This window comes from Vulpes vulpes, chromosome 11 (genome assembly GCF_048418805.1).
Source record: "Vulpes vulpes isolate BD-2025 chromosome 11, VulVul3, whole genome shotgun sequence".
Taxonomy (NCBI): domain Eukaryota; kingdom Metazoa; phylum Chordata; class Mammalia; order Carnivora; family Canidae; genus Vulpes; species Vulpes vulpes.
The window spans coordinates 83,467,450-83,493,814 of NC_132790.1; the positions used below are offsets into that span (position 1 = coordinate 83,467,450).

General features: G+C 32.4%; 1 protein-coding gene across 3 annotated transcripts in view; it reads right to left on the reverse strand.

Annotated features, from left to right (window-relative positions):
* Positions 1–26,365, reverse strand: part of STAG1 (STAG1 cohesin complex component) — a 401,472-nt gene that overhangs the window by 79,686 nt on the left and 295,421 nt on the right. For all 3 annotated transcript variants that reach the window (XM_026015434.2, XM_072726920.1, XM_072726921.1), the window contains 4 exons: positions 25,720–25,827; positions 22,555–22,669; positions 15,538–15,655; positions 4,554–4,657 (listed from right to left, as the gene is read on the reverse strand). In XM_026015434.2, the coding sequence (XP_025871219.1) occupies positions 4,554–4,657; positions 15,538–15,655; positions 22,555–22,669; positions 25,720–25,827 (445 nt within the window). The remainder of the gene's footprint in view (positions 1–4,553; positions 4,658–15,537; positions 15,656–22,554; positions 22,670–25,719; positions 25,828–26,365) is intronic.

Below are 26,365 nucleotides of genomic sequence, written 5' to 3' on the forward strand. Positions count from 1 at the left end.
ACTAACTTGCCAGTCACAGAAGTAAGCCATTATGGAAGTATTTTTTTATTTTTATGGAAGTATTATTAACAACCAGATCTTCAGAGGCTAAAGCCCTGGTTAATATCTTAAATGCAACCCTATGAGAACCTTAAGCCAAAAAAACAGCTAAGGCACTCCCAAGTTTCTGACCCACAGACGGTAAAATAATGAAAGATTACTGTTTTAAATCTTTAAGTTTTAAAGTAATTTTTTCCATAGCAATAGTCAACTAATATAAACAGTAAAGGTAGAAAGTGAACTTGGTGAGAAAACAAGAAAGCACACAATAAATGATTAAGATATATCAGAAGAATAAGAAATGTTTAGCCTGGACAGGCTCTCATCTTAGTCAAAGTTGGGACAACACATATTTTCAAAACTTTTATTTTGGAAAATTTAAAAACTAATAATTTGTCATTATTGCCTCTTTAAGTCCCTACAGTTCTTTTTTTCTGTAACATTTTAAGGCAAATTCTAGGTATATCATTTCACTTCACCTGTAAGTGTATATTTTTAACAATGAAGACTTAAGAATAATAAAACCTGGAACCTCCAACAAAATGAAACAATAATGTCTTAGTATCTTTTCATACCTAGTCCATAGTTTTCTCAATTTCTATTTTTCAGATTTCGGTACATATATACACACACACACATATGTGTGTATATCTATCTATCTATCTATCTATCTATCTATCTATCTACCTACCTACCTACTTATCTATCTATCTATATATAGAGAGAGCACGTGCGTGAGCAAGCGAGTGCATGGGTGCGAGCATGCATGCAAGCTGGAGGAGGAGCAGAGGGAGAGGGGGAGAGAGTATCCTGAAGTAGATTCCCTGCTGAGCATGGAGCTTAATACCAGGACCTTGAGGACATGACACAAGCTGAAACCAAAAATTGGATGCTTAACCAACTGAGGCACCCAGGCACCCCTCTCTATATCCAGATTTAATTAAGTTTTGATATGGTTGAATTCATGTCAGCCATTTTGCTATTTTTTTTTTTTCCATTTTGCTATTTTTAATCTCATGGGTTTTTTTTTTTTCCTGTTCCTTCTTTACTACCTTCTTTGGGGATTCTAATATACTCTTTATAATAATCAACTTTAGGCTGATATTTAATTACAGAAAATATATCCATTTTGCTCCAATATAATTCTATTTCTTTTACCCTTTATTTTATTGTTGTCACATAATCTACATATCTTATAATCTTAATACCTGAGTGCTACAATTATTGCTTTAAATGATCTTATGTCCCTTTTAATAAAGAGAAAAAAGAAAAAAAATGTATTTGTATTCACCCACATATCTATCATTTCTGGTACTTTTCATTCCTTCCTATGGATTAGAATTACCATCTGGTAATTATTCTTTACAGCTTGAAGGGCTCCTTTTAGTATTTCTTTTAAGGCTGGTCTTCTAAGCAACATGTCTGTGAATCTTTGTTTATCTGGGAATGTTTTTAATTCACCTTCATATTTGAAAGATAGTTTTGATGGATTTAGAATTCTTGGTTGGCGATTCTGTTTTCTTTCAGTGACTATGGTATTCTATCAGTTTTCTGGCATCCACTGTCTCGGATAAAAAATTAATTGTTAATCTGATTACAACTGCCCTCTACATGACTTGTTTTCTTTTCGTTGCTTTCAAGATTTTTTGTTTTTGGCATTAGACAGTGACTATCCTGTCTAGAGATGAATCTTTTGTGTTTACCCTACTTGAATTGTGGTAAGCTTCTTGGTTTGTGGATTAATGTTTCTTATCAGATTTGGAAAGTTTTGGCAAATATTTCTTTGAATGATTTTCTTTCCTGTTTCTTCTCTCAATTCCTTTCTCTCTGGAACTCTTATTGAACAAATTTAATTAACTTAATGTTGTTTCACAAGTTTCTTGGGCTCTGTTCTTTTCTTCAATCTTCTTTCCTCTTTGTTCTTCAGAATGAATAATTTATATTTTATTTAATAATTTTAAAAAAAGATTTTATTTATTTATTCATGAGACACACACACACACACAGAGAGAGAGAGAGAGAGAGAGAGAGAGAGAGGCAGAGGGAGAAGCAGGCTCCATGCAGGGAGCCCAATGTGGGACTCGATCTCAGGTCTCCAGGATCACACCCTGGGCCGAAGGCAGCACTAAACCGCTGAGTACCCAGGCTGCCCAAATAATTTTTATTAATCTATCTCCATGTTCAGTGTTTCTTTCCTGTCATCTCAAATTTGCAATTAAGCCCATCTAATGAATTTTTAATTTGTCGCTGTACTTTTCAACTCCAGAATTTCCATTTTTTCCTTATTTCTGTTATCCTATTGTCCTGTAAATCTTTGAACATTTTTTCCTTTGATTCTTTCAACATATTTATAAAAAGGGCTCTGAAGTTTTTGCTAAATCCAACAATTAGGCCTACTGAGAAGCCATTTCTACTCTCTGCTTCCTCCTCCGTCCCCCCATGTATGGTCATATTTCATTGTTTCTTTGCATGGCTGTGTTTTTTCTGGAAGAGTCAACATTTTTAGGTAGTATATTGTAGTAATTATGAATTTTTAACTTATTTTTCTAAGTTTTATATTTAAAAAAGTAATCTTTAAATTTCAAATCTATAAGGGTTCTCCCCTCTGAGACCAGAGTTAAAAAGCATATTCAAAGTTCAGCCAGTTCTTCAAGAAACAAGAAGTGTCAGTGGGAATGTGGAGAAAAAGAAACCCTCGTGCCACTGGTGGAATGCAAACTGGTGCAGCCACTGTGGAAAATAGTATAGTGTTTTTTCAAAAAGTTAAAACTAGAACTATGCCACAATCCAGTACTTACACTACTGGGTAAAATACAAAAAATACAAAAACACTAACTTAAAGGGATACATACACCTTTATGCTCATTGCAACATTATTAAAATAGTCAAATTATGGAAGCAGCCTGGTGTCCATCAATAAATGAATGGATAATGAAGATGTGGTGTTTATATATATATATATATATATATATATATATATATAAAATGTTCCTATTATATATATATATAGATATAATGGTATATTTTCAGCCATAGAAAACAATGAAATCTTGGCAGTTGTAATGATGTGGATGAAGCTAGAGAGTATAATGCTAAGTGAAATAAGTCAAAGAAAGACAAATAGCATATGATCTTAATCATATGTGGAATTTAAGAAAGAGAGGAGCAAAGAGGGTAAAAAAAAAAAAAAAAAAAAAAAAAGACACACAAACCAAGAAATAAACTCTTAACTATAGAGAACAAACTGATGTTACCAGAGGGGAGGGGAGTGGGGGTTTGGGTGAAATAGGTGATGGGGATTAAAGAGTACACTTATGATTAGCACTGGTAATGTATAGAATTGTTGAATCACTCTATTATATATATGAATGTATATATAAATGTAACAATGTAACATATAGTGATGTGTGTGTGTATATATGTATCATAATGTTAACTATACTAGAATTAAAATAAAAAATAAAAACATAAAAATGACAAAGAAAAAACAAAGTCTAGTCAGTTCTTAAGTTTGCTTTTTTGAATTTTATTTTCCGTTGGGTTATCTCAGGTTTTTCAGTAGCCAGTGATGTATGGAGAGCTCATCTAATTCTTTTTATGGCTTTCTCATTTCCAGGATTTCTTACTTAGATTCTTGGTTGGTCTACTGTTCATCTGGGACCACAACCTTTGAATATCACAGCTGTGGGTTTTTCCTTGTTTGTTTCTATCATGTTTGCCATTTCTGGTTCACAAAGCTCTGGACTTTTGTCATTTGTACCATGAATCTGCCCCCTATGAGTGCAAATCTTCTGGTTTCTGCAGATGTACCACTCTTGTAAAATTATATAGAGTCTGTGGGGGTGCTGTGTGTGTGGATTATAACCCTAGACACAAAGGCAGTAGACTCGTGTTGCTTTTACCTGAAGCTTTGGTAGTTTTTCAAAAATAAATGCTTCTCGATGTGTTTTTTTATCTTTGGTAAATTTCCAGAGCCCTTTGATACGTTTTTTGGACAAATTCTGAAGTTTCATGCTTGCTTGCATTCTTTTTTTCGTGCAGAGAGGAATTACCCACCTCTGCATACTACCAGAGCTGGTCTCTGTATAGTAATTATCTCAATTTATCTTTAATAGCACTAAAACCTGTATTAGCCCCGTATTACAAATAAGGGAATTAACACACAAAGAAAAATTAACTATCCAAAAAAAAAAAACAAAACAGTTGCTAAATGCAGGAGTTAAAATAAGTGTTTGCTTTCAGAACTTTCTGCATTTTTAAAAGATATGAACGTAAAAATTATTATAATACTAGAACAAAAGCAGGTAGAGAGAGGTGCTTTGGGAACATGGAAGAAAATAATTTATTTCTGAAACCTAAGTAGTAGATAGGATATAAAGACAAAGCACCGCAGCATATATCATTTACAAAAATACCATGTTTTATGGATACATATACCACTAAAATTTTGAAATATTTAAGATAGTTAAATACATTAAAAGTCTTTTTGTAGACTTCTCACTAATACAACTTACTCTCTTGCCAGTACCCCTTCCCACCGGAGGATGTGCCTCGGCAGCTTGACGAATTGTACAAACCATTAGCTCTATAAGAGCACTCTCTTGACGGTCAGACATTGCTAAAGTGAAACAAAACGCATTAGTATGAGTAGATAGTTTTATAATAACCATGTATTAAAGAGAACACAATTATAAAAAAGTGCAAACATATTCTATTACTGATTAAGGACTGAAGGTAAGCTCTATCTTTTGTATTTATTTTGCTTTTTTATGAAGTAGTATGTACTTATCATAAGTCAAACAAGAAAGAGATATAAAAAGGAAAGAGAGGATACTCTCTGGTTTCTTCTAATACCTAAGTCTTCTCTAAGATCATATTTATGAATTAGGCAGTACCAAGATTTTAACTGTCTTTCCATCTAGATCATTTTAAGGCTCACAGCATAGGATGTCTTTTTTAAATAAAAATAAGCGCTATACATATTTTTGAAAAGTAATAAATTTTGATTATCTTTCAAGTCACTATATCTACATATGAATAATTTTCTTAAATAATTACAAGTTATTACATGAGTGTTCCACAATTTAGTCCAACTTCTATTTACTCAAATTGTTTCCATATGTTGTTACTATAAACAAAGCAGTAATAAATATCATTAATACTATGTATTTATGTAACTGATACTTTTATTTTTGTAAATAAATTCCAAAGAGGGTAATGGGTCAAAGGTTAAAATTTTGATATTGATAAATATAAAGTTATTTACTGTAATCCAAACCTCTAGCTGCAATGGTGATGTTTGGTTCCTCATATCCCTGGCTAGCACTAGATGTCATAATCTTTTCTATTTTTGCCAATTCAGTGACTGAAAAATGGTATTTCACTCTTATTTTACTTCTTCCTTCCTACTAATTAGTGAAATGTATTTTCTTGTTTATTGACTTAGAATTTTTTTCTGAGATTTTTCTATTTATTCTTTGCCCATTTTCTACTGTTATTCACCTTTTTTTGTACATAAGAAGTAGTAACTTTGTCTCTGGATGAGAGAGAACTCCCCAGTTTTTCCTTTTGATGTCAGACTCTTCATGGTATCTTTTGTCAGACAGAAATTCTTTTTAATAGAAATTGTTAATTTTTACAAAGTCAAATCTGTACTGAATTGTTTTATATCTTCTGGCTTTTTTTCCTTTCCAGTTTAAATGAGACAAAATTGACATATAACACTTTATAAATTTAAGTTGTACAGTATAACGATTTGACATATATATTGTGATATGATTATCACAAAGTTAACTAATATCCATCATTTCGTATAGATACAAAAAGACTTCTGGATTTCTTGTATTGATTTCAAAGATGCCCTTTTCTGAGAGATTATAGAAATATATTTTCTAATTTTTTTCTCTTTCTCTAGCTTTTATATCTTTACTCTGTCTGGAATTTATTTCTGCTGATAGCATGAAGTTATGGGCCTATTTATTCCTACACCTAAACAGCCAATTAAGCCTCCACCACTGTTAAGTAAACAGGCTTTCCCTGCTGAATTTAAATGTCACATATAAACACTTTAGAAGTGTTCTAGGTTCTCATATATAATTAGACTATTTCTGGATTCTTTATTTAGTTTCACTAATCTATATATCTATTCCTATTATAATGCCACACTTTTGATGATAGCTGCTTTAATCTTGTTCAACTAAATGTTCAAATTAGTTGAATTAAGTTATAAGTTATTAAGTTATATATTAGTCTTTTTTCTAAATATTTTCTAATTTCTATATTGCTAGTAGCAAACAATTACGCATTCTTTTATGTGTAAGGTACTGTTATGATTTGTATGTATTAACTTGTTTTATCCTCAAAGCAATTCGAAGAGATAAGGGTTAATATTTTCACATTTTATAGGCAGGGAAAATGAGCTACAGAGAGGCTGAATAACTTCTGAAGTACTTAGCTAGTGGTAGAGTCAAGACATGAACCCAGGTAGTCTGATTCAGAGTCTGTACTCTTAAGCACTATGCTATACTACCTTTTAAACAGAAGGAAAAAAATTCTATATAAATTTTGAAATCATTTTGCTGAGTTCCTCCTCTCGTGTCACCTCCCAGAACTCTCAAACCCATTGGATTTGAACTGATATTTTATTCATTCATTCATTCATTCATTCATTCACTCAGAAAGAGAATGCAATAGGGAAGTGGGAGAGGCAGAGGAGAGGAAAAGAGAGAATCTTAAGTAGGTTCCATGCCCAGTGCAGAGCCTGATGTGGGGCTGATCTCAAAACCCTGAGATCATGATCAAAGAAAAATCAAGAGTCAGATCCTTAACCCACTGAGCCACCTAGGCACCCCTTGAACTGGTATTTTTAAAAAGTCAGACATTACAAGGGAAGAACCGACATTTTAATAACATTTTCAGCCAGCAACATAACATAGCTCTTTATTTTTGAGATTTATCCAATGTCATTTGAAAAAAACATTATGGTTTTCTTCACACTATCTTGTACTTTTCTTATTGAATTTATTCCTATATATTTTTAGAGATAGATTTTTGGCACTAATTTAAATAGCTTAATTCTATCTCTGTCTCTCTCTTCCCCCCTTTCTTTGTATACTTATTTAACATTAAATGCCAATAGATATGGGAATTATAGAACAGATTTAGGTATAAATTAAAGAGATTAAGCTTTAGAAGTTTATGTTATTTAAAAAAATGGGCAACAACAATGAAAAGGCAAAGGCATAATAATACTGTCCTTTTTATTCTAAAATCACCTTGTATAAGAATATTTTTGTTCATCCTAATTCAATCATTTTTTGGTTTTAACATTTTAACTGTTTTAAGAGAAACAAATGAACTTCAGCCTTTCTTAGGGAGCCACATGAAACAGTTTCAGCTTTTCCACATTATACTCCCTGGTTAAAAGCCTAATAATAGGAAAAAAGCTTCCTACTCAATGAAACAACTAGGTTTCTATTTTTATAATTCTAAAATTTCATAATTTTTCACATTTGGCTGCAGATAAGGCTCCTTCTAAACCTTCAGAAACCACTGCACATCATCTCCATTTTCTCACTATTGATTTTACTCACATCATCTTGAACTGTGGCTTCTCTCCTTGCCTGCCACTGAAAAGAAATGCTTAAAAGTCACCAACAACCTGAGTCATCACTAAAACTAATAATCTTTGCATAGCCCTTCTTCTCCTCTGCAATATGTGATATTATTAGCCATAGATCTCTTGAATATTCTCTTTACTGAGCTTCTAAAGGGTATAATTCTCCCTTATCTTTTTTTTTTTTTAAAAGATTTATTTATTCATGAGAGACAAAGACTGAGAGAGAGAGGCAGAGAAATAGGCAGAGGGAGAAGCAAGCTCCTCACAGGGAGCCCAATGTGAAGACTGAATCCAGAACCCAGGATCACGACCTGAGCCGAAGGCAGGTGCCAACCACTCAGCCACCCAGGCATCCCATCTCTTATCTTTTTATATAGCTTGCTAAGGCTCTTACTGTTTTTCTCTTCCTGCTTTTGTCCTCTATCCATAATCTTTAAAACTTGGCCTAGGTTCTTTTCATAATCCATCTTCCTCTTCCATATTTTTATTGTCATTTCCCATAGAGACCATTGCCACAGTTATCTAACTGGCCTTCTGCCTATTCCAAGCATGTTTATGAATAGCATTTTTCTTAAAATACAAATGGGATCATATCACTCCCTTGTTTAAAATCCTTCCATGTGTTCAAATATAACAATTATAAAGATATTAGCAGACTTGAAAAAAGCATAGAAGACTCTAGAGAATCCCTTAGGGAGAGATAAAAGAATTAAAATCTAACAATTCAAAATCAAAAAGGCTATTAATGAGTTGCAATAAAAAATGGAGGCTCTAACTGCTAAGATAAATGAGGCAGAAGAGAGAATTAGTGATCTAGAAGACAAAGTAATGGAGAATAAAGAAGCTGAGGAAAAGAAGAAATTATAAGCTATGGTATCACCATGGGAGAATTTGGGAGGTAAATGATACCATAAAGTAAACAATATTAGGATAACTGGGATCCCAGGAGAAGGGGGATGGGCTGAAGGTATATTGGAGAAAATTATAGCAGAGAATTTCTCTAATTTGGGAAAGGAAACAGGCATCCAAGTCCAGGAGGCACAGAGAACTTTTCTCAAAATCCATAAAATAGGTAAACACCTAGACATATAACAGTGAAACTTGCAAATTTCACAAAGAGAAAACTCTGAAAGAAGCTCAGGATAAGAGGTCTGTAACTACAAGGGTAGAAATATTAGAATGGCAGAAGATCTATCCACAGAGACCTGGCAGACCAGAAAGGACTGGCATGATATATTCAGGGTGCTAAATGAGAAAAATACGTAGCCAAGAATACCTTATCCAACTAAGATCTCATTCAAAATAGAAGGAGAGATAAAAAGCTTCCAGGACAAACAGAATTTAAAAGAATTTGTGATCACCAAACCAGCCCTACAAGAAATACTAAAAGGGATGCTTTAAGTGAAGAGAGCCCAAAAGTAATATAGACCAGAAAAGAACAGAGACAATCTCCAGAAACAGTGACTTTACAGGTAATGCAATGGCACTAAATTCATATCTTTCAAGTTACTCTGAATGTAAATGGGCTAAATGCCCAATCAAAAGACATGGGGTATCAGATTGGATAAAGAAGTAAGACCCAATGATACGCTACCTGCCAAAGAATTCAGTCTAGACCCAAAGAGATCTCCAGATTGAAAGTGAGGGGGTGAAAAACCATTTATCATGCTAATGGAGATCAAAAGAAAGCTGGAGTTGCAATCCTTATATCAGACAAATTCGGTATTAAGCCAACGACTGTAGTAAGAGATGAGGAAGGACACTATCATAATTAAAAGGGTCTATCCAACAAGAAGATCTAACAACTATAAATATTTATGCCAATAACATGGGAGCAGCAGCCATATAAACCAATTAATAACAAAATTAAACATATTGTTAATAATAAAATAATAGGGGACTTTAACATGCCACTCACAGCAATTGAACAGATCATAAGAAGAAAATCAACATGGAAACATGGGCTTTGAATGACACACTGGACCAGATAGACATTACAGATATATTCAGAGCATTCCATCCTAGAGCAACAGAAAACACACTCTTCTTGAGTGCATGTGGAACACTCTCCAGAAGAGATCATATATACTGGGCCACAAATCAGGTCCCAACTGGTACCCAAAGACTTGGATCATTCCCTGCATATTTTCAGACCACGATACTTTATTTTAAAAAGATTTTATTTATTTATTCATAAGAGACACAAAAATATAGGCAGAGGGAGAAGCAGGCTCCCTGTGATGAGCCTGATTTGGGACTTGATCCCAATACCCCGGGATCACACCTCATGCCAAAGGCAGATGCTCAACCACTGAGCCACCCAAGTGCGCCCAAACCACAATACTTCGAAACAGGAATTCAATCACGAGGGGAAATTTGGAAAGAACTCAAATACGTAGAGGTTAAAGAGCATTCTACTAAAGAATAAATGGACCAATGAGAAAATTAAATAATTTAAAAAATTCATATAAGCAAATGAAAATGACAACAGAATTGTTCAAAACCTTTAGGATGCAGCAAAAGCGGTCCTAAAAAGAAAGTATATAGTAATACAAGCCTTTCTCAAGAAACAAGAAAGATCTTAAATATACAACCTAACTTTACACCTAAAGGAGCTGGAGAAAGAACAGCAAATGAAGCTTAAACCCAGCAGGAGAAGAGAATTAATAAAGATTAGAGTTGAAATCAATGACATATAGAGACCAGAAGAACAGTAGAATGGATCAACAAAACTAAGAGTTGGTTCTCTGAAAGAATTAAGATTGGTATGCCACTGGCCAGACCTGTCAAAAAGAAAACAGAAAGGACTGAAATAAATAAAATCATTAATGAAAGAGGAGAGATCAAACCAACACAGAATACAAACAATTATAAGAATATATTATGAGCAACTATATGCCAACAAATTAGGCAATCTGGAAGAAATGGATAAATTCCTAGAAACACATAAACTACTAAAACTAAAACAGGAAGGAACAGAAAACCTGAACAGACCCATAATCATCAAGGAAATTGATGCAGCAATCAAAAATCCCCCAACAAACAAGAATCCAGGGCCAGATGGCTTCCAGGGGAATACTACCAAACATCTGAAGAAGAATTAATACCTATTTTTCTAAAGCTGTTTCAAAAAATAGAAATGTAAAAAAACTTTCCAAACTTGTTATAGGAGGTCAGCATTAGCTTGCTCCCCAAACCAGATAAAGATCCCACCAAAAAGAAAGAATTACAGACCAATATCCCTGATGAACGTGGATGCAAAAATTCTCACCAAGATACCAGCCAACAGGATCCAACAGTACGTTTAAAGAACATAGGCAGCAACCTCTTTGACCTTGGAAGCAGCAAGTTCTTGCTAAACAGGTCTCCAAAGGCAATGGAAACATAAGCAAAAATGAACTATTGGGACTTCATTAAGATAAAAAACTTTTGCATGGCAAAGCAAACAGTTGACAAAACCAAAAGGCAATCTACAGAATGGGAGAAGAGATTTGTAAATGACACATCAGAAAAAGGGTTAGTATCCATAATCTATAAAGAACTTATCAAACTCAACACCAAAAGAACAAATAATCCAATCAAGAATGGGCAGAAGACATGAACAGACATTTCTCCAAGGCAGACATATAAATGCACAACAGACACATGAAAAAACGCTCAATATCAAACGGCATCAGGGAAATACAAATCAAAACCACAATGAGATACCACCTCATACCAGCCAGAATGGCTGTAAGTTAACAAGTCATGAAACAAAATATGTTGAGAAGGATGTGGAGAAAGGGGAATCCTCTCATACTTTTGGTTGGAATGCAAGATGGTACAGCTATTGTGGAAAACAGTATGGAAGTTCCTCAAAAAGTTGAAAATAGAGCTACCTTACAACCCAGCAATTGCACTATTGGGTATTTACTCCAGATATACAAATGTAGTGATCTGAAGGGGCACCTGTACCCCAATGTTTATAGCAGCAATGACCACAATAGTCAAACAATGGAAAAAGCCCAGATATCCACTGACAGATGAATGGATAAAGAAGATGTGACATATATAATGGACTACTACTCAGCCATAAAAAAAAAAAAAAAACCTTGCCATTTGCAATAATGTGGATGGAACTAGAGAAAATTATGTTAAGTGAAATAAGTCAATCAGAGAAAGACATTTATCATATGATATTGCTCCCATGTGGAATTTAAGAAACAAAACAGATAATTATAGGGGAAAAGAGGAAAAAAATAAAACAAGAGGAAATCAGAGAGGGAGACAAACTGTAAAAGACTCTTAATCATAGGAACAAACTGAAGTTTTCTGGAGGGAAAGGGTGGGGGTACAGGGTGACTGGGTGATGGATATAAAGTAGGGCACATGATGTAATGAGCACTGGGTATTACAGAAGACTGATGAATCACTGACCTCTATCAATATAATACATTGTATGTTATTAGTTGCATCTAAATAAAATTTTTTAAAAAAGGAAAATTAAAACAAAACAAAACATTAGACTGGACCTGGTATTAGCATAAGAGCAATCTTTAAATTAAATACCTTTAGTTTTTTGGAAAAAAAAATTCCTTCCATGTCTTCCTATAACTTAGAACGAACTAAATAAATCTACTTACAAATTAAAATGTTCTACATTATCTGGGTTCTGCCTCTATTTCATCTGTGCCACTGGTTCACTGTATTCCAGCTATTGCAGCTCCTGGAACATAACAGTATCATTCATGCTTCATATCCTTTGCAGTTGCTATCTACCTAGATAGCTCTTTAGACACTTTCTGTAGCTAGCTTCCTCATTCTTCAGATTCTTGGTGCTCATATGTGGCTTCCTCAGAGAATCTTCTTTTAAGGATTCAATCTAAAGATAAACCCTCTCCTTTATTATCATTATTATCCATCCCACTTATTAACTCTTGAAATTATTCTGTTTACTTGGTTTTGATCTGCCTCCCAATGAGAAACAGTGAGCTGACCTTATTTAAGACTGTACCCTTAGTGTTTAGTGTGAACAGTCAGCATACAGAAGGTGATCAATACATATTTTTAAATCATAAATAAACTAACGATTCCTTGCTTTGAAGAATTCCACTTATCTGTATTTACTTTATATAGTACTGGATCACAGAAATGACCACAGAAAATTACCTACATTAAATTTTAGGGATTTTCTTTTTCATAGATGCAGAAGCAGAGACTCACACATAAATTAAATGGCTTACTTATGGTCTTGTTGCCTGGTTACCTATTACCAAGGCCCTAATATTATACTAAAAATTTACTCAGTAATTTGATTTTGCTATAGCACACACACACACACAATCACCACTACCACCACCACCAGCAAAACCCTGTCCCTTTAAAACACTGAGGCAGTTTTTACGTTGCTATTGGTTAAGTCTTTGACAAGGTGTTTCCCCCAGTTTTAGACCTGTTTCCAACTGCTATCTGAACTTTATCCACTGGAATATCTATCATTTTCCACCTACATAAAATATAACTTAATTTCTAATCAAGTCTCAAAAATAAGTCAGTTACTGGCAGCATTTTGTTATGATAAAATACAGCAAAATAACAGCACAGAAAATTGCTTTAGATGCCTTTCCATGCCAGAGCTAACACGTGGCACAACATGCATATGAACAAATGTGTGAAAAAAGCTGAGTCACAATACAGATACAGTTCTATACTTGTTATTCTTAATTTCCTCAGTCTTACTTCCCCAGGTTCAATCATATCCTAAAACTATGGTTCACTTAAGAACTTTTTCCCATTTTAGAACTCACTTTTCTAGCTAAGATCAAACCAACCAAACCAAATTAAACCAAACCAAATTAACTTCTTCACTGAAGTTAAACCCAATGCCAACTAAATTTGAATCATAACAAAATACCTAATAGTACATAGTTATATCAATAAGGTAAAACCCATGCAAAACACCTTGACAAGACAGACTTAGTAATTACTATTTACTAAGTAATACTAAATTAGTAATACTAAATAGTATTACTATTTACTGTCTGGTACATCTTATTTAAATGAGTAAAAAGTTAATAATACCAAAGCATAGCACTTTGGCTCTTCTACCCTTAATTTATATCCCTTGCCTCCATTCTTCTCCTTGGACATATCCTTTATACAGCATGGGGTGACAAAAAACAAAAAATGGCATGGAATCATGACAACAAGCTCTAACTTGCTCTGATAATATGCTGATTCTATGGTGACAGTCAATGGTAAAAAAATGAATGGAATGTACTACTAAACACTATGCCAGACACTTTGCTCAAGTGTTGACTGGGCTGTTGTGATCAGAAAGAGAATTGATTTTATTAGAGAAAATATTAAGATTCATTAGAAATAGAATGCATAAAGTCAGTGAACCTAGCAGTGAATATGTGTAAGTAAAATAAGGAGAAAATGTAGAATGTGTGTTCATATTTCTGTGATCACAAAAGTAAAAGAGATTTGAAGTAATGTTGCGAGTTTGACCTAGTGAGCAGGAGGCCCCATCAATTTAGTAATAGAGCCATTTTCTTATCAAGGATATCCAGAGGGAAAAAACACATGCAAGTAAAGTAAATAAAGTGGGGTCAAATATACTCTAATAATCTCAACCTTAAAAGAAAGTCTGGGAAATTTTAGGGAAGAATTTGTGTTACAGATTAAGAATGAGATTATTAGGCAAATATTTTGAGTTTAAAGGAGGCAATTTGGGCCACTTTACTGGAGTATATTTGTATATGATGCATACCTGTTGTTTCTGTCATTGAATTTGTCAAAGCCAGAGTAGATAATACCAATTAGCATCACTGCTTGGAAAGAACATTGGGGGATGATCCCTCTCCTATAGTGACCTGTTTGGTCCACTGCACTTGATGACTCATTTTTGTTCTTATATCCCAGAGAGTTGAATCACACAGAAAAATAGGTGAAACAGAAGAAGGAATCAACAGTATTTTACTTAAACCTCACAAAAACTATACAAGATATATAAGGAAAAAAACCTTTATATTATAAAGAAAAGGAAGCTAAAGATCAGAAAAATGAGAAAGTAGTCACAAAGAATAGAGAGTTAAAAGTCTGAACGTATTTCTTTTGATTCTTAAGTCCAGGTTTAGTTCACAAGTGTTGCTTACATCAAAGTATCATCTATATTACAGGTTTGTTGTATGGATTAAGTGAAATACAAGTTCTTCAAAGTACTACAATGTGTTAGTTTAAAAAACAAACCATTTAGGAAAAAGCATTTCTAGTTTTAAGAACTAATTTTCAAAAAAAAAAAAACTAATTTTCACATAAACTTTTAGAATTAGAATATAACTATTTTATTAAATATACGTATCCATTTTGCTGCTCATGTTATTATGTAACATGTAATAAGATACATACTTCAGAAATTATCATATAACAATTATTTCTCCCAATTTCTTGAAGCTCAGTAAATAAATTTTTTAATTTTCTGGTTTTAATAATTAAGAAAATATAACAAAAGGGGATGGTTATGGTCTATTAAGTCCTTGAGTGTCAAAGGCTTTCCCAAGTTCACACATAAATATAATAACATTCTGGGTGCATATTATTTTTTACGTTAAGTACATCAGTATTTTGTGTCTCAAATCAGCATAAAGAAAACTTTTTTTGTCATTACATAACACATAGATTTTTAAGAATTTGTGCAGCTGGTAGCATTCCTCATCTAAAAAGATGTAATAGACTCTAAAGATATCCTTACTTATTTCAGGAAACAAACTGTTCTCTTTGCAAAAAGACACAGCATGTTTACATGTAATTTAATGTTAAGGAGTGACCTATACAGAATGGTGTGTTTATGGGAACCCCAATCAATATGTAAAAAGCAACTTGTCAAAATACTATACCTTCCTCTCCTTGAACAGGTTCTTCTAAAAGCAACTCTGTCATACATTCCCAATCTTTCAATAGTTCTTGAGAGCTCTCCCACAAACTGTCCACCAAGTAGGCTGCATGTTCGTGTAACTAAAAATAACAAATCAATTATGATTAAAGAATATTTAATGAAGAAATTACTAATATGTCGATTTAATAAACCATTTTCCTTATAAATGAAATGGCTTGGTCACAACATTTACAAGAGCCACTTAGAAAAGAATAAATATATTTGTATGTCATTGTAAATAATGGGGATGTAATGCATAAACTTGATAATTTTTTTTTTTTTGCAGTAGCAATGTTAAGGATCTCCTAGTCCAATGACATCATTTATAGATGTGGAAAATGAGAATATAACTAGTTAACAAAATTCCTGAAATTACAAATTAGATGAAGGTCACTTTTCATTATTCTTGGTTTGTTTCTATAATTAGCTTTTTAAAAATTTTTTTAAAGGAAATAAATTCCTTTCTCCCAGAATTCCTTTGAAAATTTGGTACCAGTATTACTTACTTTACATCTCTGTCATCTTGGTCAAGGTCAAAATGTTAAGTTACTCTATTTCTTCTTTTTTGTATTCTCATTTCCATTTAACTCACTGCATTCCCTATCCTACCCCATACCAACTTTTTGCTGCTCATTACTCTTGCCAATTTCTTTGGCCCATGTTCCCACAGTAACAAATACTCTCATGTTCCTTATCAAACACTTCACACCAAACTCTCTAACACTTGTTAGTTATTACATCATGAAGAATATTATACAAAAAACTTTTCAGAGAAAGTAAATAGAGATGTTGGTACTGTTTTAGTTTCTGCTTCAACTAAGGTCTCCACCTTTATATAAAAGTTCTTCTACCTTTGAGGCTTATGACATCTAGATAAACCAGTTTCTAGATTAGTGTTTTTCAAACTATACGTTTCAATCTATTCATTGGTTGTTAAAATAACTTAATGCATTAAGACCAACATTTAAAAAAAAAAGTATATAGCACATAGAAAGTTAAGTACTATTTCATACAACTCTTATTTCAGTTACATGTGCTTATACTTGTGAGAGAAAACACTTCTTGCATCATGAATAGTGGCCCCAAATGAAAGTCTCCTTTCTAGATCTACTGGTTTTTATTTATCTACTGGCATATTTGATAAGTGAGTTGGTTTTCTTCTTCATTCCTGATTCTATCATTAATTCTTCTATGTGCATTTTGATGAAATTTAAAGTTCTGCTTCATCTGCACTCCTAATTCTATGCTTCATTGCATTTTAAATCTTACATTCTAGCTCCTCAAATGTCTCAGGAAAACCACACATACAAGCATATGCACACACAGAATTTTCCAGTGATTTTTCTCCAGAGTAGATAAGGTTATTAGCATCTCTGCTTAGAAAGAACACAAGGAAAGGTTTATAGTAAGATACATTCAAACTTTCCAGATTTACATATCCTACGAAACTACTGTTCTCAGGTCATCAGTAACATCATTCCAACAATGATAGCTACAAGTGATGTACGACCTGGTTTCAAAAATGCAAATTAACAGCAGAAAACAGAAAAACAAATAGTTTCAAAGTTGTAGCTATTAAAACCTATGTTGGAATGGATTTATTATTTAATGGGTATAGAGTTTCAGTTCAGGAAGGTTTTTAAAGTTCTTGAGATGGATGGCATTGAAATTTGCATAGTTATGTGATTGTATTTAAGCCAATGAACTGTATACCTCAAAATAGTTAAAATAACCGATTTTGTCATGTCTATTTCACCACAATTAAATTAACCCCTATGTCAAATGTTAAATAAACTAGCTTTTATGCCTATGTGTACATGTTAAGTATACCTATAAAACAGGTAGAAAAGGTTCACAATTGTATTTTTGGTGGATTAGACCTATACATATAAAATATCTCTTCTCTGTTTCTCTTAATATTTTTGGTTCTCAATTCTGGTTTATCTTACATGATACTGTCTCCTCCGCTTTCTGTAAACATTTGTGATCCCTAACACATTTATTTATTTCTCTTCATTTAATTTTACATTACACTCCTACATTTTAAGAATAATTTTTAGGCATTTGCAGTAAGCTTCACAGCCATATTATGTAGGTTTAGTTTTAAGTTTTTTCAGATTTATTTGTTTGCCAATGTTACTCATATTCCTTGTTTTCCTTTTATGGTATTTTTTATTTTGCTAGGAAACATCAAGTAATATTTTCTATAAAGGGTACATGGTGTAAACATTTTAACTGAATGTCCCTTGTTTAGTTCTTCCTCTCTAAGCTCTCTTTACAGAACTCCTACTAGATAATAAAACTTATTAATCTGTACTTCCTTTTAGTTTCCTTCTCACACTTCTTTTGTACTATCTTTTGGAAAAATCCCTTGGTTTTTAATCTACAACCAATCTTTGGTTGTGTTCAGGCCATTTAATGATATGCTTCACTCCTAACTTTTGGAAATCATGTTTCTAATTTCTATGAATGCCCTTCCTCTTTCATAATGGCTTCTTCTTATATCTGGGGGAATAAAAAATTTTCACTGATGTTGGATTTTGTGCTTCAAGTTTCAGTGATTCTTGGTTGTTAGTTCATATTATGTTAATATTCTAGATTCAAGAATACTGGTAATGCTAATCCTGATTGCAAGGCCCTGGGTTCCTGGGCTATGCAGGGAAGTGGAAAGAGGGAAATCTATAATCAGGCAGGCTTTTCCTTTTAACATGTAGGTATTCATGTCTTTTGAATGCCTAAGTTCCCTGTACTTCCTGGTGGCCATAAATTATCTGGGGCATTCATCAACTCCTCTGCTCCTCAGACCAATGTCTACATCCTAAATATGTTTCCAAAGGGAAGAATAAACTCAGCTAAACACAGCCACTTACTTACCTGTAGCTTAATCCTTTTAGCAGCCTGCGCTGCTCAGATATTTGGTTTACTTCAGATTTCTACCAGAAAAATCTGAAAAATGTTCCTGCTATTTTTTTTTTTTTTTGCCTTGTATGGATGGTGCTATGGGTTAATTCTAATGGAATTATAGTTAATAATTTACTTTACAACTTTCACAAATTATCCACAGTTCTCTTTCATTTTGACTTATTCCAGCCTAGGGTTTTTAGGTGAATGAGTTATTGGCACAATTCAAGGCTTTAAGTAGTATAATTCCATGATCATTGGCATTTTTAAAGATGACTTCTCTATGTCTTGAATCAAGGCATACTAAAAATCAGGCATGTTGTCATTTTTCCAGAAATTTTTTGTATGTGATAGCCAATGTTCTCAATGGAGATGCTAACTTCTTTGACAATTTCTTCATCTTTTTGATTAGTTAAGGTGGTAGCTTAGTAGACTCCATTATGTTAATACCAGTAACCAGTTTTTTCAAACTCAATGCTTATACCAGAAGGACATGATTATGTGTTGGCCTATTTTCTGATTATGAGTTTCAAATTCACCAGTATGAGCAACAACAATCAATATTAACAAGGTGAGTCAAGACATTAGCTTGACATAATGTTTATAATACAGTCTTTCTGTCTTGGGGCATATGTGATGACCACATAACTTGCTAGTCTCAAATCTCTACAAGAATATCATGTGAATCCATGTTTCAGAAAAAAAAATTCTAACATGGCTAAAAAGAGTAAAAAGAGTAAAAAGAGTAAAAAAAAAAAATAAGCATCTTTCAGAAACTTTATACCAATGACTTTCTATTGGTAGTGAAAGATAAAGCTATTGGAAGGAAGGCCCTGAAACATTCTCAATGGCTACAGAAAATCCTGGAATACCTGGAACACTAATAATGAAACAAAAATAAATTTTCTAAGAATAGTTTTTGGTATCATGATTTCATAAAAACAGCATGAAAATCAAGTATCTGCAAGCATTCTTCAGGAATTAGATGGAAAAAAAAGGTAACCCAATAGATAAAGAGTCACTGTAAAATAGATAAAGTTACATTTAAATTTATTTACAAATTACATATAACATATAAAGTTATATGTAAAATTATATTTATATCTAGGTGGATTTTACTCTGCTGTATCTGAATGTAATTTATTTTATAGGGTCTCTCCTAAACTTGTATGTAAGGTAAATTAAGCTCATTTTCCTGGTGACTTTAATTACAATTTTCTGGGTACATTCTGATTCATCTTTAACTGGTTTCAAAGTTACTCATAATATTTTACCTGTTTTTTCTACCTATTGACCTCTTCGTCAAGTAGTTAAATACACTAACAGAGTTGACTGCATAATAGAACCTTACTTGATTTTTATGAAAAATTATTTATAATGCAAATAATCACCCTAAGATACTAGGCTTAAAATTCTAAATACTTCTATACTAGGTTTTATTCTCTGCTAAGACAGAGCCAGTTATTGGTGAATCTTGAAGAACATATGAAAGTAAAGGCGAAAAAAGTTATCATTCATATACTATCATTAATGAGCATTATGGGGAGATTTCCTGGATATGTTAATAATGTCTGTTAATCTTCCATCTTAAATGACTGTTATAATTAACTCCATCACTTCATATGCCTAGAAGGAAGGTGATCATACTTCTTTATCATCAGCAATGTTTTGGGTTATGCTTATTGCTTTGATTGCTTTGGAATAATTATTAATAATATCTTTGTCACTCTGAAAAGCATCAGTTTATATAGTAAGTTCTATGGTCACATTAGATAGAGAGAAATCTAGGTTCGCCACATTCAAATACCATTTATCTTACCAACTGTCACACATTGAAACCACACAAGGCATTTTATCACTGAAATAAATGACTGCTATAAAGATTGTGATGGCTTTAAAATGTTATTTTGGTATAAAAAGGAAAGAAAATTAACTAGTTTAGATATATATCTTAATCTCCATTATTTTACCTGTAATTCATATATAAAAGAGAGAAACTACTCTACTGACTATAAACCTCTTTTGCTACAGTATTTTAGAATTCTATTACTAAAATGTTGTTCTTAACATCCAGTAAAACAAAGAAAGAAAGATGGATAATCACTTCAGTTAATTCTAGTTAACTGGTAATTTATCTATAAAGCTATACTTATTCTACATTATGACTTCTAAAGTTTCTTGCAATTCAACTTTTTATGAGTCTACTTACTAAACTATTACTAACATGTGCTATAATAAAGAGGAATTCAGAGTAGGACACAAACAGAATCCCACCATAAGAATATGGCTTTAACAAGCATTCAGCTCCAGGTGTACACTAGTTTTACAGGATAAGAAAAGAGATTTTAACCAAGAATGCTTATTGTGAAACGCTGGTGACTATAAAGAGCAATATTACTATGAATTAACTAAAACCTTTTAAACATGACTTGCAATTGCTTCTGCAGCTGACAAGAATGCTATAGAGGGGAACTGGGAAATATATTTTAATATTCTTATAACACTTTAGTAGATAGCAGCAAACACAAGAATATAGTAATATCACCTGCAAACAGAGTGGCAATACACATTACAAATTACTGCTTTAATTAAAAGATGAAACTGAAAAAAAAAAAAAAAAGATGAAACTGTGTAAAACTAAGTCCTTATGCCTTTTAATATACCAAAAGGAAAAGTCCTCGGGCTTTCAGAGACCCAAAAAGTTCTTTCATTGAACAATTTCAATTAGTTTAGATCATCATATTCCTTAAACTTTTCAACAATCTAAATATTATTTGAATGTCTCATCTCTATCATTTTTTGAAAGTATTGTTGCTATTAAAGTAAAATTTTCATACAGGACTTGACTTTGCATAATACTTTTAATCCTGGTTCCTTTAAAATCTAAGGGGCTAAAGATAGAAGTTGAAATGGTCTATCACAGTATATTTACTGAGTATTTAGTGTTTTATCTTAAACCTCACAAGCATTTTGAATTTTATTCCATAATAATCTGTACTTACTTTTTAAGAAAATAATGTTTTAAACCCTTACAACATAAAGTATGGTCGGTCCCTGGGCCAGGGCAGACATAAATACATAAATACATAAATACACATCTAAGAGCATTTAAAATGCAGCCTCTCTGACCACATCCCAAAACTACTGAATTAAAATTTGCATGCTATTTAACAAGATCTTCATGTAATCGATACATATTTAAAAATACTATTCCTAAACACATCCTTTACTCAAATGCAACTCCCCAGTTTTGTTCTTGACTTTATTCGTTTTGTTCTTTTCAATTTGCTTAAAAAATAAAGGTGACTCTTTTGCCCTGCTTTGTCCAAACTTCACTTATTCTACTGACACAGCTCCTAATTCCCTGATCTCAATTTTCATATAGGCTGCCTGTTTGTCTATTTCTCATACCTCCAGCACTTTCAAATTTGAGCAGTCAGAATTTTGAAGTTTCTTACCTTCTTGGACATTCTAGCACAAACTAAAAATATTTTTCTGGGTAAAATTCAGGGTCCGAGATCTCTAGATTTTTTCTGGACAAACCAAAGTTCACTTGTACAAGCAGATTCTGATAGATACTATATTATGAATGTTAACTGCAAAATTATTTAAGTGATAACTAACACCAAAATGTCGTATGGAAATATTACTAATGGAGATTGTACATCTATTAATTAAACATTTAAATTCCTATTTTATTTCTCCTTAAAAAATGTAATTTTCAAACAAGTCAGAACTAATGGTTTTAACTGCTTGACAACTTTTACAAGCTTTTTATGTAATTTAAAAGTTATCAACAAAAATTCAAGAAAAATAAAAAGCAATTATGTAGTATTATGATATTCTAAGTTTAAAAATTGCTAGCCTATATTCAGTGTTGACCTACACCTGCATATATACTCCCATAAAAGGCAGAATACAGATTTTATAATCAGATAGACATGCAGTCAGTTTTGTGAAAAACAGGCTTATTTTCATAGGATTTAAAAATAATCAATTACAATGAATTAAATGACACTTTTATTTAAAATGTATTCTAACACAAAAAAATAAAATAAGGACTTATGTTAAAATTTACCTCACTTTCAAGAAAGAAAAGAACCAGCATCCTAATAAGGTTCCCATTTGGACTATTCCTTCCTCTCCTCTTTGCTAATGCTTCTTCTGCTTGTGGGTCATGTCTGCTAAACAGCCTACAAATTAAGTAAAACAAGAGCATTATGAATTGGCATGGATATCAATTTTAGTCTTTTCCTTCATTGTACAAATTATTTTAGTGTTTAAAAAAACAGTATCAGATATCAGCTTACTGATTTATTTCAAACCATGTGACTGATGCTTTTATAGGTTAAAAATTATTGGATCTAAAAAATTTTGCATAATTCAATCATATACACAATGTAAAAGGAAGCTTTTTGACTAATCAATGTTTAAGTATTTACAAAAAATATAAACTGTTTTCATCCTATGTGATAGACATTAGAATATATATAATTTTAAAGAGTTCTATTTTCTCTTAAATATTCAGAATGAATTAAATAATTTAACTATATGTTCTATAACAATTATAAAAATTCATTCTTTTAATGATTACTTCTAACATTTTCAGCTTATTAACTAAAAACAGTACTCACTAATCAGCACAGAATAAAATGACATAAACATTATATTATTAAAAATATCACTTAATGGTAAAACTTCTAAATTATGATGAAGACATGATTCAGAAATTTTAACTTGCTAAGATTTATTCTAAAATATTTTAAGGAATGCTCTAGGTACTTTATTTCCAGGTATTGCTCTGGGAAAATGGGATGTAACAGTGGACAAAGACAAAATCCCTATTCTCATGGAGCTCTCACTCTAACAGAAATAAATAGTAGATAAATATATACTATCTTGAGTGTTATAAGGAAAAACAAGTAGGAATAGGAACATAGTGTGTGTTGGTTTAGATATGGAAATTACAGTAAGCCCTTCAGATGAGAGGCTAAATAAATGAATAAAGAATAATTTCATATGACATAAAAATAAGCTGATCTCAGGCAGAAAATGAATACAGAAAAGTTGAGTATTTTGGGGGTAGGGGAAATTATATGGCAAGAGGAGAAGATTAGAACATTAATTTGAAGCTACATCAGTATAGCTATTTGACTGGTTTAAGAGAAAATTCTGTTTACTTAGATAGCTTTCAGAGGAAGGAACAAATGGAAAAAAATAAGTGTCCTTTATAACTGAAATGTACAAAACTGGATAATCATACTATATATAAATGTAAGGTACTTAGGAATCAGCCTAAGTTTTCTAAAACTAAACTGTAGATTTTTGATGACTATTAAAATACTCATTTCAGATATATTTTACTATTTTACAGACGTGTGATTGAGCTTGTGTACAGCATATAAATTATACTACAAAGCAGACAACATGTGTATGTGCACTCTTGCATGTTTTTCTTTTAAACTTAATCACAGAACTCCTGAAGCTATTCCAAAACTTACTTGTTAAGATTTTAAAACATGACAATATTAAATGATAGGGGAATGCTCAAAGACATAATTAGGCTTCAAAAGTTCTCAAACTGTGAATCTCCTGGGCAAGGGCATTAAAATAAGCTTATGGAGTGAACCTTCCATTTGAATAGAAATTTCATTTTCACAAAGAAATAAAGGCTTGTAATTGTGGATTTTTATGTAAAACATTCCAATTTTAAACTTGCTGAGCAAGTATCTCAAACTTAGGAAAATACAAGGGTCTTTCTGACCTGACCCCAGTGCTGCCAGTTTATGGCCCCAATTCTATGCAGAACCACTCTATGTAATCTTTTTCAATGAAACTATAAAAGTAATAAATTCTAAAAACACAAAGCTTTTTGAAAAGTTAAGTAGAAAATAGAGACTAACTAGAATATAACAGTCCTGGAAAAGGAAAAGACTACAATACACCCTTGATATTTGTGACAGTCAACACCTCAAGATAAATATGGAAACAACACTATTCTATTAGCCACAGATGTCAGAATCAGTGGAAAAGTCAATATATTACTTTAAGAGTCATGCCTGAAAAGTTTGATTTCCTCCCTTACTTTCATTACTAGCATGCACTCACTAGTAATAAAGGTAGCCAGCTTCCTTTATTTTTTTAAATATTTTATTTATTTATTCATGAGAGACAGAGGCAGAGACATAGGCAGAGAGAGAGATGCAAGCTCCCTATGGGGAGCCTGATGTGGGACTCGATCCCAGGACCCCAGGATCACGCCCTGAGCCAAAGGCAGACACTCAACTACTGAGCCACCCAGGTGCCCCAGTCAACTTCCTTTTAAAAGAGATTTTTCACATAGAATCAACATTTCCTACATTGAAAGGTACCACACCAAGTAGAGAACAGTTTGTTGCTGCAGCATGGAGATGCAGATGCTGAATGGAGGGCCAGGCCATTATTAAAGTTAATCACCCATGCACAACCATTTTGCCCAATGCATGATTTATGTCTGTGCTGAATAATAATCACAAATTACTACATGTAGTAGACTTCTAGATTCACCTGCCTACAATTAAAGTCACTAAGTTAAATCTATCAACAAAAAAACAAAAAAAAAGTAAATCCCCCTAGATGTTTAAACTTTAAGAATGAATTTACTAATAAATTATAGATCATACAAAAGACCAACATCAAAACGTATTTAATAGAATATTTAATTATATTCATAAACTCTCATTAACTCTATGCTTTGTCAAAAAAAAAAGAGATGAGGTTTTGCTTTTTAATTAAATTGCAACAGTATATATAGCTTTCAGAATCACTATAGATTACTGCCTAAAACAATCCTCACTCCCCATAAAAAAAAACCATGAAAAGTTGGGAGGCATTTTGAAGACGATTTTAGATTACTAATGTTGAGAAGTTAATATGAGAACTAAGAATTTTAAAAAGGAAAAAAATGGTGAAATGAAATACATTATCTGTGGAAATGTCTATAAACTTCATGTACTTCCCCAATCTCCACTCACATAGGATGTTGAGAACCATCCTTTTAGATTTCAGGAAAAAGGAGTATGTCATAAAGGACATCGTTCTCAGGGATTTAATTTATGATGTGCACATAGGCTAAAAGGATATTACAGCCCCCCAAATTTGAAGTGGCCACTTCTAACACTATTCTTACTATTACTCTCTTCTTCTAACTCTAAAACAACAACAAAACCAAAGTAGAACCTGGTTTCAAAGATAATTAACTCACTTTTTGTGAAGGAATTCTCCAGCTGCCACAGCAACAGGGCGATGTGCTGAGTACACCAAGTGGTAAACATTTTCACAGTCTTCATTGGAAAGAGCTTCTTCACTTCCACTGAAAAATTCACAAAGCAACATCTGAGTCAAAATAAATGTTTACTTTCAGTTCTATCTTTATTTACATTTTATAAAGTTCATTATAAAAGCTCAAGGCATATTGATTTTATTTTCATCTCTATTCAATCTTACTTTGGAAGTAACTTTCTCCAATTATAAAAGATAGCTAAGTATTATATAAAATTCAGGAAACCGATAAAATGTCCACATTTCTTCCCACACAAAGAACATCCATGGTATCCTGGGATCATATATATAGCCCAAGTTAACTTTATTTCTTTTAAGTGTACAAAACATTTTTGTTGATAGGCACTGGGAATATATCTGTTTCACAGTTAAATTATTATTATAGTAGATAAACTGCTCCTTATAGAATTATCTTATTGATTTCTTAGCTCTATGCCCAATATGGGGCTTAAACTCAAAACACTCAAGATAAATAGTCACATATTCTACCAACTGGGGCAGTCATGAGCCCTGGACAAATCTGTTTTAAATTTTATAATTTTTAATTTTTTTAAGTTTTATTTTACTTA